The sequence below is a fragment of the Hypanus sabinus genome, chromosome 22, assembly GCF_030144855.1.
Source record: "Hypanus sabinus isolate sHypSab1 chromosome 22, sHypSab1.hap1, whole genome shotgun sequence".
Classification (NCBI taxonomy): domain Eukaryota; kingdom Metazoa; phylum Chordata; class Chondrichthyes; order Myliobatiformes; family Dasyatidae; genus Hypanus; species Hypanus sabinus.
This window is the reverse complement of record NC_082727.1, coordinates 14,953,004-14,971,398: the sequence shown is the minus strand read 5'-3', so window position 1 is coordinate 14,971,398 and position 18,395 is coordinate 14,953,004. Positions and strand designations below refer to the sequence as shown.

The 18,395-nt window shown below is 46.7% G+C and overlaps 1 protein-coding gene across 8 annotated transcripts in view; it reads right to left on the bottom strand.

Annotated features, from left to right (window-relative positions):
• The window catches only part of LOC132379349 (Kv channel-interacting protein 2-like), a 523,353-nt gene that overhangs the window by 14,835 nt on the left and 490,123 nt on the right, over nt 1-18,395 (bottom strand). For 5 of the 8 annotated variants that reach the window (XM_059947086.1, XM_059947089.1, XM_059947084.1 and 2 more), the window contains 3 exons: nt 16,936-17,056; nt 5,325-5,394; nt 2,196-2,266 (listed from right to left, as the gene is read on the bottom strand). In XM_059947086.1, the coding sequence (XP_059803069.1) occupies nt 2,196-2,266; nt 5,325-5,394; nt 16,936-17,056 (262 nt within the window). Of the gene's footprint in view, nt 1-2,195; nt 2,267-5,324; nt 5,395-16,935; nt 17,061-18,395 lie in introns of all 8 variants that reach the window. The other 3 variants (XM_059947091.1, XM_059947090.1, XM_059947087.1) reach the window with 1 other exon arrangement.

Below are 18,395 nucleotides of genomic sequence, written 5' to 3'. Positions count from 1 at the left end.
GTATAAAACTTTGCTTAGGCCACATGGAGTATTGCGTTCCTTTCTGGTCGCCCCGTTACAGGAAGGGTGTGGAGGCTTTTGTGAGGGTGCAGAAGTGGTTTACCAGGATGCTGTCTGGATTTGAGAGCATGTGCTAGAAGAAGAATTTGGACAAACTTGGGTTGGTTTCTCTGGAGCTTTGGAGGCCAAGGGGAGATCTGATAGAAGTTTATAAAATTGTAAGAAGCACGGACAGTGTAAAGAGTCAGAATCTTTTTCCCAGGGTAGTAATGGCAAACGTTAGAGGGTGTGCACTTAAGGTGAAGTTTAACAGAGATGTGTGGGACAACTTTTTTTTACACACAGAGTGATGGGCTGTCGGGTGGTGGTGGATGGAGTTCCTACAGTGGAGCTTAAGATGGGCAGGGAATGAAGAGATATGATCTCGTGCAGGCAGAAGGGATTTAATTTAATTTGGCATTGTGTTTGACATAAGCACGGTGCAGGAACTGTTCTGTGTCCCATGGTCAGGAGCCCTGGTGAGTTTCCAGGGTGTTATTGGTTAGTGACACTGATACTGCTGCTGATTTCCGGTGAAGGACATTGGTTCTAATAGATGATTAGACAGGAAGCCACCAATAGGGATGTGAAGGGGTTTACCAGAGAGCCCGAAATTCTGAACACTACTCGACCCTGCAGATCACCACTGCCGAGCTTTGTCTGGTCATTGGCTGATTGAACTTCCCAGAAGGATATTGGGTTGTTTTCTCTGGATCAGTGGAAGCTGAGAGGAGATCTGATCGAGGTTTATAAGATAATGAGAGGCATAGATTGAGTAGACAGACGGTATCTGTCACCCAGGGTCGAAATGTCTAATAGCAGAGGGCCTGCATTTAAGGCAAGAAGGGGCTAAGCTCAAAGGAGATATGAGGGGCAAGTTTTTTTTACAGAGTGGATGCCTGGAATGCGTTGCCAGAGGTGGTGGTAGAGGCATGTGCATCAGGGGCTTTCCAGAGACGTTCAGATAGACATGAATGTGAAGAGAATGGAGGGATATGAACATGGTGTAGGCAGAAGGGATTAGTTTAGTTTGCTATTTGATTACTAATTTCATTGGTTCAACACAACATTGGAGACTGAGGGCTTGATCCCATGCTGTACTGTTGTATGTTCTATGTTCTGTTATAGTCCTTGTGGAGACAGGGAGCATTTATGATCTGGAACTCACTGCCTGTTCAGTTCAGTTTCAGTTTATTGTCATTTAGAAACCACAAATGCAATGCAGTTAAAAAAAATGAGACAACGTTCCTTCAGAATGATATCACAAAAGCACATGACAAAACAAACTACACCAGAAAATCCACATAATGTTTGGCAATCCCCAATCCAGAGTCCGGAGAGGCTGCTGCGTATTAATATCGCGCTACCGTCTTAGCGCGTTCCCTGGAAAGGAGCTCCAAATCCACCAGACAAAACAAGACCTGCACAAAACCACATAGTTACAACAGTCCAAACAATAGCGTAATTGATAAAAAACAGACCATGGGCACAGTAAAAATAGTCCAAAGATGTTAAAAGACTGTAAGTTCGAAAGAGACCACCACACAGTTTCCACAAGTCCTCAGGGTCCCGATAGACTCGCCATCCCACACCGGCGGCAGAAGGGAATACCCCCGCTATGGACTTCCACGGTGCCGCCCGACTCAGCCTCACAGACGCAGCACACAATGAAAGCTCCGTCGAACCCAGCCTTGCAGACGTGGCACACACCGAAAGCGACCTGACCGCAGCGGACTCCGAGTCCGTTGAACCTCCGAGCCTCCGACCATCCCCTCCGGCACAGCTTCTCCGAGCACAATCCTCTGCCGAGCATATTAAGACGGCCTTGCCAACAGCCACCGGCAACGCGACCCCGAGGACTGGGGCCCTGTTCTTCTCAGCAGAGTCCCGGACCTCACAGCAGCAGTAGCAGTAACGAAGAGGGCCTTCCTGGAGATTTCCCGATGTTCTTCCGTGCTCCCACAACCTTCTCATAGACATAGGATGGGGCAATGGGATTCAGAATCAGGGTTATTATCACTGACAAATGCCCTGATATTTGTTGTTTTGTGGCAGTACAGTGCAATACATAAAAAGATTCCTGTAAGTTACAATTTTAAAAATATTTGACTATCACGTAACCTGCATTGCATCAGATCCAAGGAGAGTTCTCTTACCTCAAAGCTGACGGAGCCATTATGGTCAGTATCAAAAGCATTAAACAGGAAGTGTGCATACATACTGGAATCTGCAATGAAAAGCTCATGAATTACAGTCAGGGAATGGGGAGATCTGCTTGATTGTTACACATTTCCAAGCACAAAATGAAATTCATTCTCTGCAATGTCCCATCTCACAGTCTAAGCTGAAGGACAGTATGGGTTAGATACAGAGTGAAGCTCCCCCTACACTGTCCCATCACACACTCCCAGGACAGGGACAGCACGGGTTAGATACAGAGTGAAGCTCCCTCTACACTGTCCCATCACACACTCCCAGGACAGAGACAGCACGGGTTAGATACAGAGTGAAACCCCCCCTACACTGTCCCATCACATATTCCCAGGACAGGGACAGCACGGGTTAGATACAGAGTGAAGCTCCCTCTACACTGTCCCATCACACACTCCCAGGACAGGGACAGCATGGGTTAGATACAGAGTGAAGCTCCCTCTACACTGTCCCCTCACACACTCCCAGGACAGAGACAGCACAGGTTAGATACAGAGTGAAGCTCCCTCTACACTGTCCCATCACACACTCCCAGGACAGGGACAGCATGGGTTAGATACAGGGTGAAGCTCCCTCTACACTGTCCCCTCACACACTCCCAGGACAGAGACAGCACGGGTTAGATACAGAGTGAAGCTCCCTCTACACTGTCCCATCACACACTCCCAGGACAGGGACAGCACGGGTTAGATACAGAGTGAAGCTCCCTCTACACTGTTTCATCACACACTCCCAAGGACAGGGACAGCATGGGTTAGATACAGAGTGAAACTCCCTCTACACTGTCCCATCACACACTCCCAGGGCAGGGACAGCACGGGTTAGATACAGAGTGAAGCTCCCTCTACACTGTCCCATCACACACTCCCAGGACAGGGACAGCACGGGTTAGATACAGAGTGAAACTCCCTCTACACTGTCCCATCACACACTCCCAGGACAGGGACAGCATGGGTTAGATACAGAGTGAAGCTCCCTCTACACTGTCCCATCACACACTCCCAGGACAGGGACAGCACGGGTTAGATACAGAGTGAAACTCCCTCTACACCGTCCCATCACACACTCCCAGGACAGGGACAGCACGGGTTAGATACAGAGTGAAACTCCCTCTACACTGTCCCATTACACACTCCCAGGGCAGGGACCACATGGATTAGACACTTTGGACTATTCCCAATGATTAGGGCAACACTGAAGCCATAAGTTCAGATGCAAACTGATGCTCAATATTTCAGAACAGAAGCTAAGCACCTTCCCACAATGGTCAGTGTGGTTATTATTGACTCACTCCTCCACTGACCTCGGTAGGTTAAACACGTCCTTGTAGGTTGGAGTTATACATGGGAGCTAAATGGTTGTTACTGGACAAGTTCTGATTAAAGTTCATCAGTGTGAAACATTAACTCTAATTTCTTTCTCCGTAGATGCTGCCTGACCTACTGAGTATCTGCAGCATTTTGGGAGTTATATAAACAATTCTTCTTTCCAAAACATGTTGCAAAAACAGTTGAGATGTTTTGACACCCCAACAGTGTTGCAATCACTTTTTACCGACACCTGAGTTTGACTTAGGAAACTGAATTTAAGTGCTGTCCTAGTGTGATTTGAACTCACATTATGCAAGCACAGCTGACTGCTAGGTAGTGCAGAAGGGAACACAACTTTAGCCCTCATAAATGATGCATGAAGTCTTGTGCAGCACTCAGAAAAATGCTGGAGGAACTCAGTAGATTGGGCAGCAGGTACGGAGAGGAGTAAACAGTTGACGTTCATCAGGACTGGAGTAGAAGAGGGCAGAAGCCAGAATAAGGTGGTGGGGAATTGAGGAGGAACAGAAGTTAGCAGATGATAGGTGAGACCAGGGAAGTAGAGATGGTGGTTGGGTAGGGTAAGGGGGGATGAATCAAGAAGCTGGGAGAAGATAGGTGGAAAGAATCAGATGTGATGGCAGAATGTAGTATTAATGGTAAGACTCTTGGTGGTGTAGAGGATCAGAGGGATCTTGGGGTCCGAGTCCATAGGACGCTCAAAGCAGCTGTGCAGGTTGACTCTGTGGTTAAGGCATACGGTGCATTGGCCTTCATCAATCGTGGAATTGAATTTAGGAGCCGAGAGGTAATGTTGCAGCTATATTGGACCCTGGTCAGACCCCACCTGGAGTACTGTGCTCAGTTCTGGTCACCTCACTACAGGAAGGATGTGGAAACCATAGAAAGGGTGCAAAAGAGGTTTACAAGGATTTTGCCTGGATTGGGGAGCGTGCCTTATGATAATAGGTTGAGTGAACTCAGCCTTTCCTCCTTGGAGTGACGGAAGATGAGAGATGACCTGACAGAGGTGTATAAGATGATGAGAGGCATTGATCATGTGGATAGTCAGAGGCTTTTTCCCAGGGCTGAAATGGTTGCCACAAGAGGACAGGTTTAAGGTGCTGGGGAGTAGGTACAGAGATGTCAGGGTTAAGTTTTTTACTCAGAGAGTGGTGAGTGCGTGGGATGGGCTGCTGGCAACGGTAGTGGAGGCAGATAGATAGGGTCTTTTAAGAGACTTCTGGATAGGTACACGGAGCTCAGAAAAATAGAGAGCTATAGGTAAGCCTAGTAATTTCTAAGGTAAGGACATGTTCGGCACAACTTTGTGGGCCAAAGGCCCTGTATTGTGCTGTAGGTTTTCTATGTTTCTGATTAAAGGACTGAGGAAGAAGGAATCTGATAAAGTGGATGGTGAACCATGGAAGAAAGAGGAGGGGGAAGGGAACCAGGGGGAGGTGTTGGGCAGGTGAGGAGAAGAGAAGAGAAGTGAGAGGGTAACTAGAATGGGGAATGGGAAAAGAGAAGAAGGAGGGGGAAGAAATTATCAAAAGTTGGAGTAATCTGAGTTAGATATTCATCTGCGCGAAGGCTACCCGGACAGAATATGAGGCGGTGCTCCGCTAACCTGAGCTTGGCCACATTGTGGTATTAGAGGCAGCCATGGACTGACATGTCAGAATGGGAACGGGAAGTTGGATTGAAATGGGTTGCCACCAGGAGACTCTGGTATCCCTCAAAACCAGAGGTATTCATACTCACCTCCTTGAGGGAAGAACTGGGAATAGATCTGTTTAAATGTCTCTTCATTAACCACACCACTGGGACATTCCTGGGGACAAGGAGGAAATGTAGAATTACATTTCAAATCTGTGTCATTGATGCAACATCTTTTCCTTAAATATAGCTGTGGATGGAGGAATGTAACATAGATACCAGGAATTGTTTCATAGGCACATTGTAAATGAACACAGACAGTAATACACATCAGGATCAATGCATATAAACTAATTTCAAAGTAAACTCAAAATATATCTATTATTAAGGTACATACGGTATATGTCACCATATACAAACCAGAGATTCATTTCCTTGCGGACATTCACAGTAGATACAAAGAAACAGAACAGAATCAATGTAGGGCTACGTACAAAGACAAACAACCAATGTGAAAAAGATGACAAACTAAGTAAATACCAAAACAAAACAAAAAATAATACTAATAAATAAGTAATATTTTGAATATGAGTGATTTTGTTGTTGAAATTGAGTCCATAGTTTGTGGAATCAGTTGTGTTGAGATGGGTGAAGTTGCCCATGTTGGTCAGGAGCCCGATGGTTGGAGGGTAATAACTGTTCCTGAACCTGGTGGTGTGGACCTGAGGCCAGTACCTCCTGCCCAATGGCAGCGGTGAGAAGAGAGCAGGGTCTGGATGGTGGGAGTCTGCTTTCCATTCCTTGCTGATGGATGCTGCTTTCTTGTAGCAGCAGTCCTTGTAGATGTGTTCAATGGTGGGGAGGGGCTTTACTGTGATATGCTGGGTTGTATCCATGACTTTTTATAGGCTTTTCCATTCATTCGTGTTTCCATATGTAACTGGTTAAAATAATGAAACTGGATTTGATTATTTGATGTATACACAATCACTGGTACCTGTGCAAAAATTACGCAAGCCACAACTTGCGCCTTTCACTCACAAGGAGCAAACCCACAGTGAGATTTATTTAACTCTGTATAATAAATAAATAAATAAACAAACAAATAAATAAATTACGGATGGTGAGACACATTAAAGTTGCTTAATTGGTGAAAAATACAAACAGCCAGTAATTTTCCTTGCAACACACACAAAATCCTAAAACATCGACTGTACTTTTTTCCATAGATGCTTCCTGGCCTACTGAGCTCCTCCAGCATTTTGTGCGTGTTGCTTGGATTTCCAGCATCTGCAGATTCTCTCTTGCCGGTAATTTTCCTTTCACTATTGTTGTGAGCTATGATATGAACTGCCTGGCTCTCGATGGCTCAGCCTTAACCTGGTGTCTGCCCCAGCAAACATACAAATATTTACCACAGGGGGAAGGCCGTAAACATTTGTATGTTTGTAGAGAGTGGACATGAAAGTAAAATAGGCTGCAGATGCTAGAATCTAGAAGGGAAACAGAGTGCTGTAAGAACTCAGCAGGTCAGCTGAGAACCTGCATCTGGACTGAGAGGGAAAGGGGACGATTGGGAATGCACTACAGAGGCTGTTGGCTGGCATGTTGAGCCAGATAGGGAGGGCATGACTGGCCGAAGGAGTCTAGAGGGGGAAGAGGATGGGAGGGATTGACAAAGGCACAAGAAACACAGTGAATAGTAGGGCACTGAGTAGTGTGGTATAAGAGGGATCTGGGAGTACAGAATGATAATTCCTTGATAGTGGCGTCCCAGGTAGATAGTGTCATAAAGAGAGCTTTTGGCACATTTATTTGTTAATTAAGTCATGAAGGATCATGGTCTTTCCAGGATCATGATTACTCTTGGCAAATTATTCTACATAAGTGGTTTCCCACTGGACTTCATAAATCAGAGTACTGAGTACAAGAGTTGGGAAATTATGTTGAAGTTCTATAAAACATTGGTGAGGTCTAATTTGGAAGAATGTGGGTAGTTCTGATCACCTACCTGCAGGAAAGATATCAATAAGATTAAAAGAGTTCAGAGAAAACTTACAGAAATATTGAGGACCTGAGTTACAGGGAAAGGTCAAATAGGTTAAGACTTTATTCCCTGGAGCTTAGGAGAATGAGGAGAGATTTGATAGAGGTATACAAAATTATGAGGGGTATACATAGGGTTAATGCAAGCAGGCTTTTTCCATTGAGATTGTTTGAAACTAGAACTAAGGGTGAAAGGTGAAATATTTAAGGGGAACTTTATTCAGAGGGTGGTGTGAGTTTGGAATGAGCTGCTGGTGGAAGTGGTGGCTGTGGGTTCAATTTCAACATTCAAGAGAAGTTTGGACATGTACATGGATGGGAAAGGTATGGAGGACTATGGTCTGAGTGTGGGTTGATGGGACTAAGCAGAATCACAGATGGTCTTGGACTCGATCGACCGTAGGGCCTGTTACAGTGCTGTCATGTTCTATGACTCTAAAACCAGGTGGACAATTGAGTCTGTGTGACAGAACTTCAGGGATGTGGATCACCAGAAAATGGAAAATTCAACACTCACACCGTTGGGTTGTAAACTTCCCAAGCGGATTTTAAGAGGATATTTTCCAGTTTGCATTTGGAGAGCAGTGAGAGAGCACAGACAGTTGTCAGTGCTCCCTGTTTACCGTTGTCCAGGTTCCAGGAAAGGAGACTGGCATTTGGATGGATGCTGGTAAGGAGTGGTATTTATTTTAGTATTAAGTTACTGCTGCTGAGCATTGGCCTTAGTTTGAAAGTTCTAGTTAATGACCCCGTTGGCCTAGAGTTTATTGTTTTTTTCCCTTATTACTGCACAGTTCCTATTAAAACTGAGGGAACTGTTGATCAGCTTCAGCATGTCTCTCTCGCTCTCAGCACTTGGGCCATAAGACACGTTCCTTGTGGGCAAGTCTCAACCGGAAAATGGACCCGGCAGAGGGAAAACAGCTGATCTTGGCCCTGATATTCATTGGCCAAATAGGAGAGGAGTCACAGTCAGTTGAAGCTGCATCGGGCAAGGTTACTGTAACAGAATGGCAAACACACAGTCCAAGCCGAAGCTCATGGAGGAGAAACTGAAATCAGCAGCAGCTGGGTTGGCTGATGTGTCTGATGCAGTGTGACAGCTACTTTCAGAGCGGCGAGGCCAGTTCCAGCTGGAGGAACAGGTGTCAGCCCTCGCAGGGAGGGCTTAGCGACTCACCACAAGACAGCCGCAATCAAGAGGCAGCGATTACTGCTCTCACCAAATGCAATTCCGCAGCTTTTTACCACATCAGTACCACTCCCAGCATCTTCGAGGTCTTCCTTTTCAACAGCCTCAGTAACTCTGGCCTCAAATGCCCCGACTCCCATAACTGGCTCGAGTGTATTCCTCCAGCAGGTGGATATTCTGGTGACCCGGACGGCTATGGGAACCTTATTAACCAATGTGAGTTGACTTTCTGAGCCTAGGCTGATTGGTTCAGTGATGATGCGTTTAACTGGCATACATGATAAATCTCTTAGATGGATCCTTATGCAGCCTGTTCAACACTCTCTGGACACAAGGTTTCCCCCGACAACCCAGTCGTTTCGCCAATTTATTGTTGAGTTTCAAGGGAATTTTTTTTAATCTTCCATGCTGGATCAGGAGGCTGCCCACCGATTCCCGCACGCTTGTGGTGGAGAAGGGGAGGAATGAGAGATCCCTCATCACTGCCATCCAGTGGGGATTGAGTGCAGGGTCTGGCATGACATTGTAGTGGGTGATGAGCAGGTCAGCTTGGACTGCCTGATTAATCTGGCCATTCGAAATGACAACTGGGCAACTGAGAGGTGCAAAGGAAGAATGCCCCGATCTGCCTACTCTTTTGATCGCTGTCTGTCGTCGCCCCCTCCCGCATCACGCATTGGAGGAGCCTAGGCTGGTGGGCCATATGCACCTATCTCAGGAGGAATGAGATTGGCGCAGGAGAACATGTTCCTGCTTTTATTGTGACTTTCCAGAACACTTCCAGGCTTCACGTCACAAGAGCCCAGTAAGAGAGGATGCCCGTCAGCAGGAAGGGGAGATTTGATGGGTCAGTTCTCTCTGCAAGCATCTTCCCTTCATTGTGTAATGTCCAACCTTCATTGTTGGGGGGGTTGCTCAGATCCATGGGCTTCAGGCATTTATTGACTCCGGGGCAGGTCAGAACTTCAAAAATAGCCAGTTCTAACTCTGCAATTGAGAGAAAATATTGACGCCAAAGACCTGGATGGCCTTCAACACCTCCACTGGCCAATATAAGTACCTCAACCTGTCCTTTGGTCTGGCCAATGCTACCAATCTATTTCAAGCCCTAGTCAATGATGTGCTCAGTTACATGTTGAATCAGTTTGTTTTCGTGTAAATGAACAACATTTTGATCTATTCCTGCTTTCTGCCAGAACACATCCAGCATGTCTCCTCAAGAATAACCTTTACACCAAACTAGAAAAGTGCATTTCACAAGGAACTGGTGTCATTTTCAGAAACAAAAGCAGCATCAGTTTTAATGTCTCCAGTATAGGTCATGAAATTTGTTGTTAAGTGGCAGCAGTACATTGCAATACATAACAAAAAATAGTGATATAAAATTTAATTTAAATAAGTTGTGAAAAAAGTAGTGAGGTAGTGTTCATGGGTTCATTGTCCATTCAGAAATCTGATGGCAAAGGGGAAGAAGCTGTTCCTGAATCATTGAGTGTGTGTCTGCAGGCTTCTGTACCTCCTTCCTGATGACGGCAATCAGAAGAGGGTATGTCCTGGGTAATGGGAGTCTGTAATGATGGAGGCCGTGTTTTTGAGGCATCGCTCCTCAACGATGTCTCAGATGCTGGGAAGGCCAGTGCCCATGATGGAGCTGACCGAGTTTACAACTTTTTGCAGCTTATTTCGATCCTGTGCAGTACCTGCCCCCCCACCATACTGGACATTGATGCAGCCATTTGGAATGCTCTCCATGGTCCATCTGTAGAAATTGTTGAGTGTCTTTGGCGACATACAAAATATGCTCAAGCTCCTAATGAAATATAGCTGCTGTTGTTCCTTCTTTGTAGCTACATCAATATTTTGGGCCCAGGATAGATCCTCAGAGATGTTGACACCCAGGAACTTGAAACTGCTTACCCTTTCCACTCCTGATTCCCTCTATGAGGACAGTGTGTGTTCCCTCGTCTTACCCTTTCTGAAGTCCATAATCAATTCCTTCATCATACTGAGGTTGAGTGCAAGATTGTTACTGTAACACCACTCAACCTACTGACCTATCTCTCTCCTATACACCTTCTGGAATTCTGCCAACAATAGTTGTGTCATCAGAAAATTTATGGAAGGCATTTGAGCTGTTGCTAGTGTAACACGCTGTAATGTTTCATGCTAATGTAATGGTTTCTCTGTACCACACTGCTTGGGTTATGACTAGGGTTAATGGGGGCTTTGGAATGTATGCTGATCGATGAGGGGAGATGTTTTTCTTTCTTGTATGCTGGAGTGAAGGTTTCATGGTCTTTTGTTTGGCAGAAAATGGAGAGAGAAGATGCCAGAATGGGGAAGTCATTGTTTGCAGGATGGAGTGGACTTGGAATGGGGTCGGGAGTCAATGGAAAAAATCAATGGAGAATGAACAGACGGAAAAACCATGAGTTCCAATGTAGCACATTACACTGTTTCATAGGAATGGGCCCTTTGCTTTTTTGTTTCTTTACTAACCTATAGTCCAATTAAGAATTATAAAGCTCAATCATATAATTGCATATTGTGCACTGTTTGTTATTTTGTGGTACTGATTTGTAACAGGGGAACACATCACACAGCATCCACTCAAACAAGATTTCTCAAGTTTGGCTGGGCCTGAGGTTGTCTTCCCCCAGATTAAGCTGCTAGCCAAACCCGAGGGTTACAATTGTGGGGGCTTGTCCGGGATTGATTTTGTTGGATGCTGTGGGATTACCCTGAGCATTGAACCAGTGGGGTAGATATTCGTACTCTGGATGAATTGTTAATTTGCCTGTTAAGTATTGTTAAAGTTGCAATTGTGGGTGGAGATTTGATAAAATGGTGGGTGCAGCTCTCGCTTTAATGCAGACCAGCGCTGAAGTAGGTTGGTGGCTGGGGGTGGAGATTTCAAAAAAAAGATTCTATTGTTTCTGAGGATTGAGGGGAAGGAGTGGTCAGATTTGGAATGTTTAATTAGTCCCCATCCCCCAGTGAAGTGAGAACTCTGAGTTAGTATCCACCCTTACCTCTCTGACAAAGAAATGGAAAAATGCCCAGATTCAAAGTCCCGGCTATGGTAGGACCTGCCTATTCTCTGTAATAATGCCCACCCCTAAAGGGGAGGGGAGTATGAGACCTGGGCCGAGCAAACTTCTCAGTTGTTAGATGAGTGGTCATGCTCTGATGATGTAAAGCAACAGAGATTGCCTGAGAGTTTGAGTGGGCGGGCTGCTGATGTTGTGACAGCCATCAGGTTGCGATATCCCTTAGCAACTATGAGTGATTACAAATGAACACTGGAAAATGCTTTTGGTACAACAGGAAGCCCATTGGAGCTCTTGGCAGTGTTTCAGAACTTGCGTTAGGAGAAGGGGGAGAAGATTTTTGCTTATATTTTTCAGCTAGAGGGGCAGCTAAATTGCTTGTGGTGCAGAGGGGTCATTCAGGCAGCTGAGGTGGATCAGGTAGCCAGGGGCGCCCGATTGCTTGGGGTCTCCGACAATCTCGTAAGATGCGCCCCCTTCCCTATTTTGTAGAGCTGATCAGAGAACTACGAGAGGATGAGAATGCGTTGGAGGCATGGGAGGCTTCCATCAGCAGGGTACAGTCCTTAGTAGAGGTCCCCTGCGGTGAAGTGACCACAGATAGCCTAGCCCGGGGAGTGGTGAACTGAGCTGTCTCAGCTTTTATCAGCACATATGACCGCCCCCTCCGCCCCATACGATGGAGCAGATGGGGGGGGGGTGCGGATCCCCCAAGGGGATGGACAATGAAGAGGGCTGCTGGCAGCAGGTGTCACACCAGAAGGAGAGTGAGCCCCCGGGTACCTCAGCAGGGAGAGTCATTGGGAAAGCCTAATGGAGACCCAGTGAGGAAATGGCCTGGTGTCTCTGGGGGAGCACGTTCCCAGCAATGTACCAAGGAACCCCCAAAAGCGAAAGACCCAATTCCTGAAGGCTTAGTGGGTCCATGCTCCAGCATGTCGCTATGGATAGAGGGTATTTACATTAAACTCATACGTGACATCGGGTCACAGGTCACGTTGTTGTACCATTCGGTTTACACCCGGTATCTGGAGCATTTACCATTGACACCATTCAGGGTACTGGAGATCTGGGGGCTTAGAGCTAGTGATTATCCGTATGCTGGAGTTCTCGGAGGCCAATGTGGGAGTGTCTGAGGTCCTTGATACATTGGTGCTGGTTTGTCCGGACCCCATTGATAAGGGCGGTGCTCCAGTTCTGGTGGAGACCAACACCCCTCTTGCGAGGAGGCTCATGGGGGCCTGGAAGGAGAAAGCTGATGAGAGCTTTCTGGGAACATTGTCCGTGCACCGGGGGTTTTGAGCTGCTTTTGAGAAAGTGCGTGGCAGCATTGGGCTGGATACCAAATTTAAACGAGGGACTGTGTGGTTCACCCAGTCAAAGCCAATGGTGGTACAGCCTGGGGGAGTAACGAGACTGATGGGGACACCCAAATTTCCTGGAGTGCCCGAGGACAAAGCCCTCTTAGTGGATGCTATGGAAGACCACAAGGGGGAGTTGGGATTTCCTGCTGGGGTACTGGTGAGGCCCGAATTGCAGAAACCCTTGGTTGTACAGACAAGCAGGATGACAGTGATGGTCAGGAACACAATGAAGAGGGAGGTCACCTTCAAGTAGGGGATGCCCCTGGCTCATCTGTTCCCGGTGACAGTAATGTCTAGTGCCCCTGTGAGACAAGCCAGGGAGAAACTATTGGAAAAGTGGGGAAAGTTGACCACTGGGTCATTCAACTTCAGGGACTCCCTGGTTCCTGCAGGTTGGAAGAGAAGATTGGTAGAGAAGATGTTGAAGCTGGAAGGTGTCGTTTCCACTGACGAGTTTGATGTGGGTTGTTCCAAGAGCACTTGTCACATTATCCGGGTGACTGAGGACACCCTGTTTAGAGAGAGGTCACGAAGACTGGCCACTGCCGAGGTGGAAGACGTTTGGCAGCACTTGTGTAAGTTGAAGGAAGCTGAGATCATCACCAAGTCTTGAAGCCCCTATGTATCCCCAAAAGTAGTGGCCTGAAAGAAGAGTGGGAAGGTACAGATGTGCGTGGACTATAGGGCTCCAAACAGGTGCACCATTCCTGACCAGTATATGGTCCCAAGGACTGACGAGATGCTGGCCTGTCTGAATGGTGCGAAGTGGTTCAGTGTGCTGGACTTGAGGAGTGGATATTGCTACACCCTATGTGGTGGAGAGTCAGATACCAAACCTATCAGTTTTCTGGGTAAAACCAGAGGATGGGAATGGGCCTCCATCAGAGCCACCTGGTGCCCTGGGACAAGAGGTGCAGGTAGACACAGAGTCCGAACTGGAGCCTACACCTAGTAAGAGGACTCTGCGGCGACGCAGGGCAATGGCGGGGTCAACAGCAGGAGAAGTTAAGCCGGCTCTCAACCCTGAAAGGGGTACTGATTCAGTGGATGAGGGCCTGGATGTGTGGTATATGCCGCCTTTTGTGAACTCCCCATTGATTGAGGAAGAAACTCCCACCCCTTCTCCTGCTGAGTCAGGTGAAGTGAGGAGGTGGCGCTATCTGGGGACAGCCTGGGTTGTAGTGGGGCCCTGCAAGGGGTGAAGCAGGGGTTGGCTGCGGGACAGAGGGGCTCGTGGGCATGAGCGAGCGGCCGGGGGAGGCCTCGCCTCGTAGACCAGAAGTATCCCCAGTAGTGTCTGAACCTGAAGAGTTAGATGAAGGAGTACAGAGGTCTCAGAGAATTAGGAGACCACTGGATAGGCTAATCTATGCAGCACTGGGGGAACAGAGTGTAACCCCTACTGTTTAGGGGAGCTATGTCATTGCCTTTTACACCTGGGTTGGACTTTTGCTTTGCAGGAAGGGTTGGTGAATTATCATGAGGACATGACTAAATTTGAGTGTAAGGTTTCACTGCTAATGTAATGGCCTCTCTGTAGCAGCAATGTTTGGGTTATGACTAGAGATAACGGGGACTTTAGAATGTGCGCTGGTCAATGAAGGGAGATGCCTTTCTTTCTTGTGTGCCCGAGCAAAGGTTTTGTGGTCTTTTGTTCAGTGGAAGATGGAGATAGAAGATGCCAGAACAGGGAAGTCATAGTCTGCAGGATGGAGTGGGCTTGGAATGGGGTTGGGAGTTGATGGAGAACAAACAGACGGGAAAACTGTTGGCTCTAACATTGCGCATAACACTGTTTCATAGGAATGGGCCTTTTTTTTTGTTTCTTTACTAACCTATATTCAAATTAAGAATTATAAAGCTCAATTGTTTAATTGCATATTGTGTACTGTTAGTTATTTTGTGGTACTGGTTTGTAACAGGGGACACATCAGACAGCATCCACCCAAGCGAGATTTCTCAAGTTTGGCCGGGCCAGAGGCTGTCTTCCCCCAGATTAAGCCGTTAGCCAAATCCGAGGGTTACCCTAGCCACACAGTGGAGAGAGTACGGAGAGAGTAGATCAGTGGGCTAAGCACACATCCTTAAGGTGCACCAGTGTTGATTATCAGCGAGGCAGGGACGTTATTTCTGATCCACACAGACTGTGGCCTTCTGGTGAGGAAGTTAAGGATCCGGTTGCAGAGGGAGTTCCAGGTTCTGGAACTTTTTGTTAAGTCCTGTAGGGATGATTGTTTTAAAGACTGAGCTGTAGCCTGACGTAAGTCTGAATATAGACTCACCCCTTCCAGTGTTCAAATGGACCTATGTAAAGTTCAGGCAGTCACAGAGTGGTCCAAACCATCTACGGTCAAACAAGCGCAGTGCTTCATGGGGTTTGCAAACTTATTGCTGTTTCATCAGAAATTTCAGTTCCATCGCAGCCCCCATAAATGCACTCACCCAGAAGACATCTGCAGGGTTCCTTTGGACTGAGCATTCTCAGCACTAAAGTGACACTGCACCACTGTCCCGGTGCTGCAACACCCAGACCCATCCCATCCTGTCCATTCATCCAGCACTGGAGCTGGACTCTCCCAGCACTCTTCTGCAGGTAACCAGCTGTGCCCCTGTGTCTTCCTTTCCCGTCACTTGACCCCTGGCAAGTGTAAATACGATATTGGGAACCGAGAACAAGGAGGCTGTGGAAGAATGGTGACACTGACTAGAGGGGACCCTCTTTGGTTTGGTCAGATCACAAGAACCTCTTCTACGTACATTTGGGACACCAGGAGACTCAACGTTGGGTTCTCTTCTTCACCTGGGTTAATTTCACCCTCACCTTCTTGTCATCATTAGCACAAGTCTTGAGGTTGGACTTCCAAATGAAGAGCTGTTAACTGCCCCTTCACAGTTCAGAGATTTTCTGTCAGGTTAACAACCCTTCCAGACTCAGGTTCTGACTCACAAGGTGTTATTCACCCAGTCTATAAAACTGTGCTTGTTGAATGGTGCAATGCATACTCATTATAGAACATGAAACACTACAAGACAGCACAGGCCCTTCAGCCCACAATGTTGAGCTGACCTTTTAAGGTCAATCTAACCCTTCCCTCCCACATAGCCCTCCATTTTCTGTCATCCATCTGCCTATCTAAGAGTCTCTTGAAGACCTCTAATGTATCTTTCCTACCTCTACCACCATCCCTGGCAGGGTGTTCTGTGTGCCTACCAATTCCTGGCTAAAAAGTCAACCTCTGACATCCTCCCTATACTTTTCTCCAATCACCTTAAAATTATGTGCCCTCATCTTAGCCATTTCCACCATGGGAAGTCACCTCTCATCCTCCTTTTCTCCAAAGAGAAAAGCTCTAGCTCGCTCAACGTTTCCTCATAAGACACGTTCTCTAAGCCAGGAGAATCTCCTCTCCAGCTTCTCTGAAGCTTCCACATCCTTCCTATGATGAGGTAACCAGAACTGAACACAATATTTTAAGAGTGGTCTAACCAGAGTTTTACTGAGCTGCAACATTACTTCACGGCTTTTGAACTAAAACCCCCTACTAATGGAGGCTGACACGCCATACACCTTCATTACTGCTTTATTAACTTGCACAGCAACTTTGAGTGATGTCTAGACTTACACCTCAAGATCAATCTGTCCCTCCACATTGCTAAGGATCCTCCCATTAACCCTATACTCTGCCTTCAAGTTTGACTTTCCAATATGAATCACTTCACACTTTCCTGTATTGAATCCCATCTGCCACTTCTCAGCTCAGCTCTGGATCCTATCAATTTCTTGTTATAGTCTGCGATGACCCTCTACACTAAATCACCAACCTTTGTGTCATCTGCGACCTTACTAACCCACTCTTCCAATTCCTCATCCGTCAGTTACAAAAATCACAAAGAGCAGAGGTCCCACCTGGTTATGCAGAATGTGGTGCAGTTAATTCCTGATGATAACTGGACTATGTGACCTTACCAATAACATAGCAGAGCCAATGTTTGTCCTCTTCCCCTCTCCTCTAGAGAAGGGTAGCTGAGCTGGTAACCTGCTTACAACCCCACTGGCAACTTACGGTTTTGAAACCCCGGTAGAGGACCTGTAGCTCCTTCTTGGTGAACTTTGTTTGTCCTTGAAGCTGTTCGAGTCCTTCAGGCCGGTGACACACGGTGGAGGGCTCAAAATCATCCTCGATGCTGTCTGTCGGGGACAGAGGCAGAGTGGGAGAGACAGAGTTAGGGCGGGGTATTTGAGGCGGCTATGTCCGCGAATGAAGTATGTGCAGAACAGGGAAAGAAATAAAGTGAGGCATTGAGAAGGGGAAAGGAAGGAGGGACGAGGAGAAAGGAAAAAGAAAGGATGGGAAAGGAAAGGGGATACACCATTTGGTCCAATGATTCTCCTCCCACCCCACAAACATTTTAGCAGTTAAACCCTGCCCTGGACTATGAGAAAGACCTTGACCACTTCAGGCTGATTGAGACCACTCCCCACTCTGCTCCCAACGATCAGCAAGCTTACTTGGTTGTGAAATACCATCTCGCTACCTTGTGACACTAAAACCAACTTATCACCTATTTTTTCCCATAAAGCACAGAATCATATGACAGAAAAGGAGTCCATTCAGCCTGGTTGCCCTTGCTGGCCCTTTGAAGAAGCTATCCAATTAGTCTCTTCTCTTATTACTTGCTCATCTCCCCTTCCAATTCCCTTTTGAAGGGGAGGGTTATTTGATAATCTGCTTTCATCATTTTTCAAGGCAGCACATTCCAAATTCGCAGTGGCTTACTGTGTAATGTCCTCCTGACCTGCTACATTAGACAAGTGTCCTCACCTTCATCTGCCTCTTTCACTACCTTAATCTGTTTCTTGTGGTCATTGGATATTTGGCCAACAAACATGGTTTCCTCTCAACCTTCCCTTTTGATTTTGAACTATCTCCCATTGACTTTCTTTGCTCCTGGGAGAACAGCATGTGTCTTTTTAGCAACCAACAAACTGCTGGGAAAACTCAGTGGGTTGAGCAGATCTGCCCACCTGTCTGTCACCTTAAACCCTTCTTTTCAGTCCACTAATCCCCTCAGAATCCTTCTTCAACCCAGTCTTCTTCTCTTTATTCTGGTCATCTGACCTCTCCAATCTCGGTCCCAATGCAGGGTTTCATCTGAAATACTGACAATTCTGTTCCTCTGCACAGATGCTGCTTGACCTGCTGATTTCTTCCAGATTGTTTGTTGCTCCAGACTCTCTTACATCCTTAGCTTCTCCTGTCTCTCCCTATGCTGTAGGAAGGACGTGAATGCACTGGAGAGGGTGCAGAGGAGAGCTGCCAGGGTGTTTCCATAAGACCATGAAATATAGGAACAGACATAGGCCAATCGCTCAACATGTCTGTTCCACCATTCAATCATGGCTAATTTTTCCCAAACCTATTCCCCTACCAATCAAGAATCTGTCAATTTCTGTCTTAAATACACTCAATGACTTGGACTGCACCATGCTCTGTGGCAACAAATTCAACGAAGAAATTCCTCT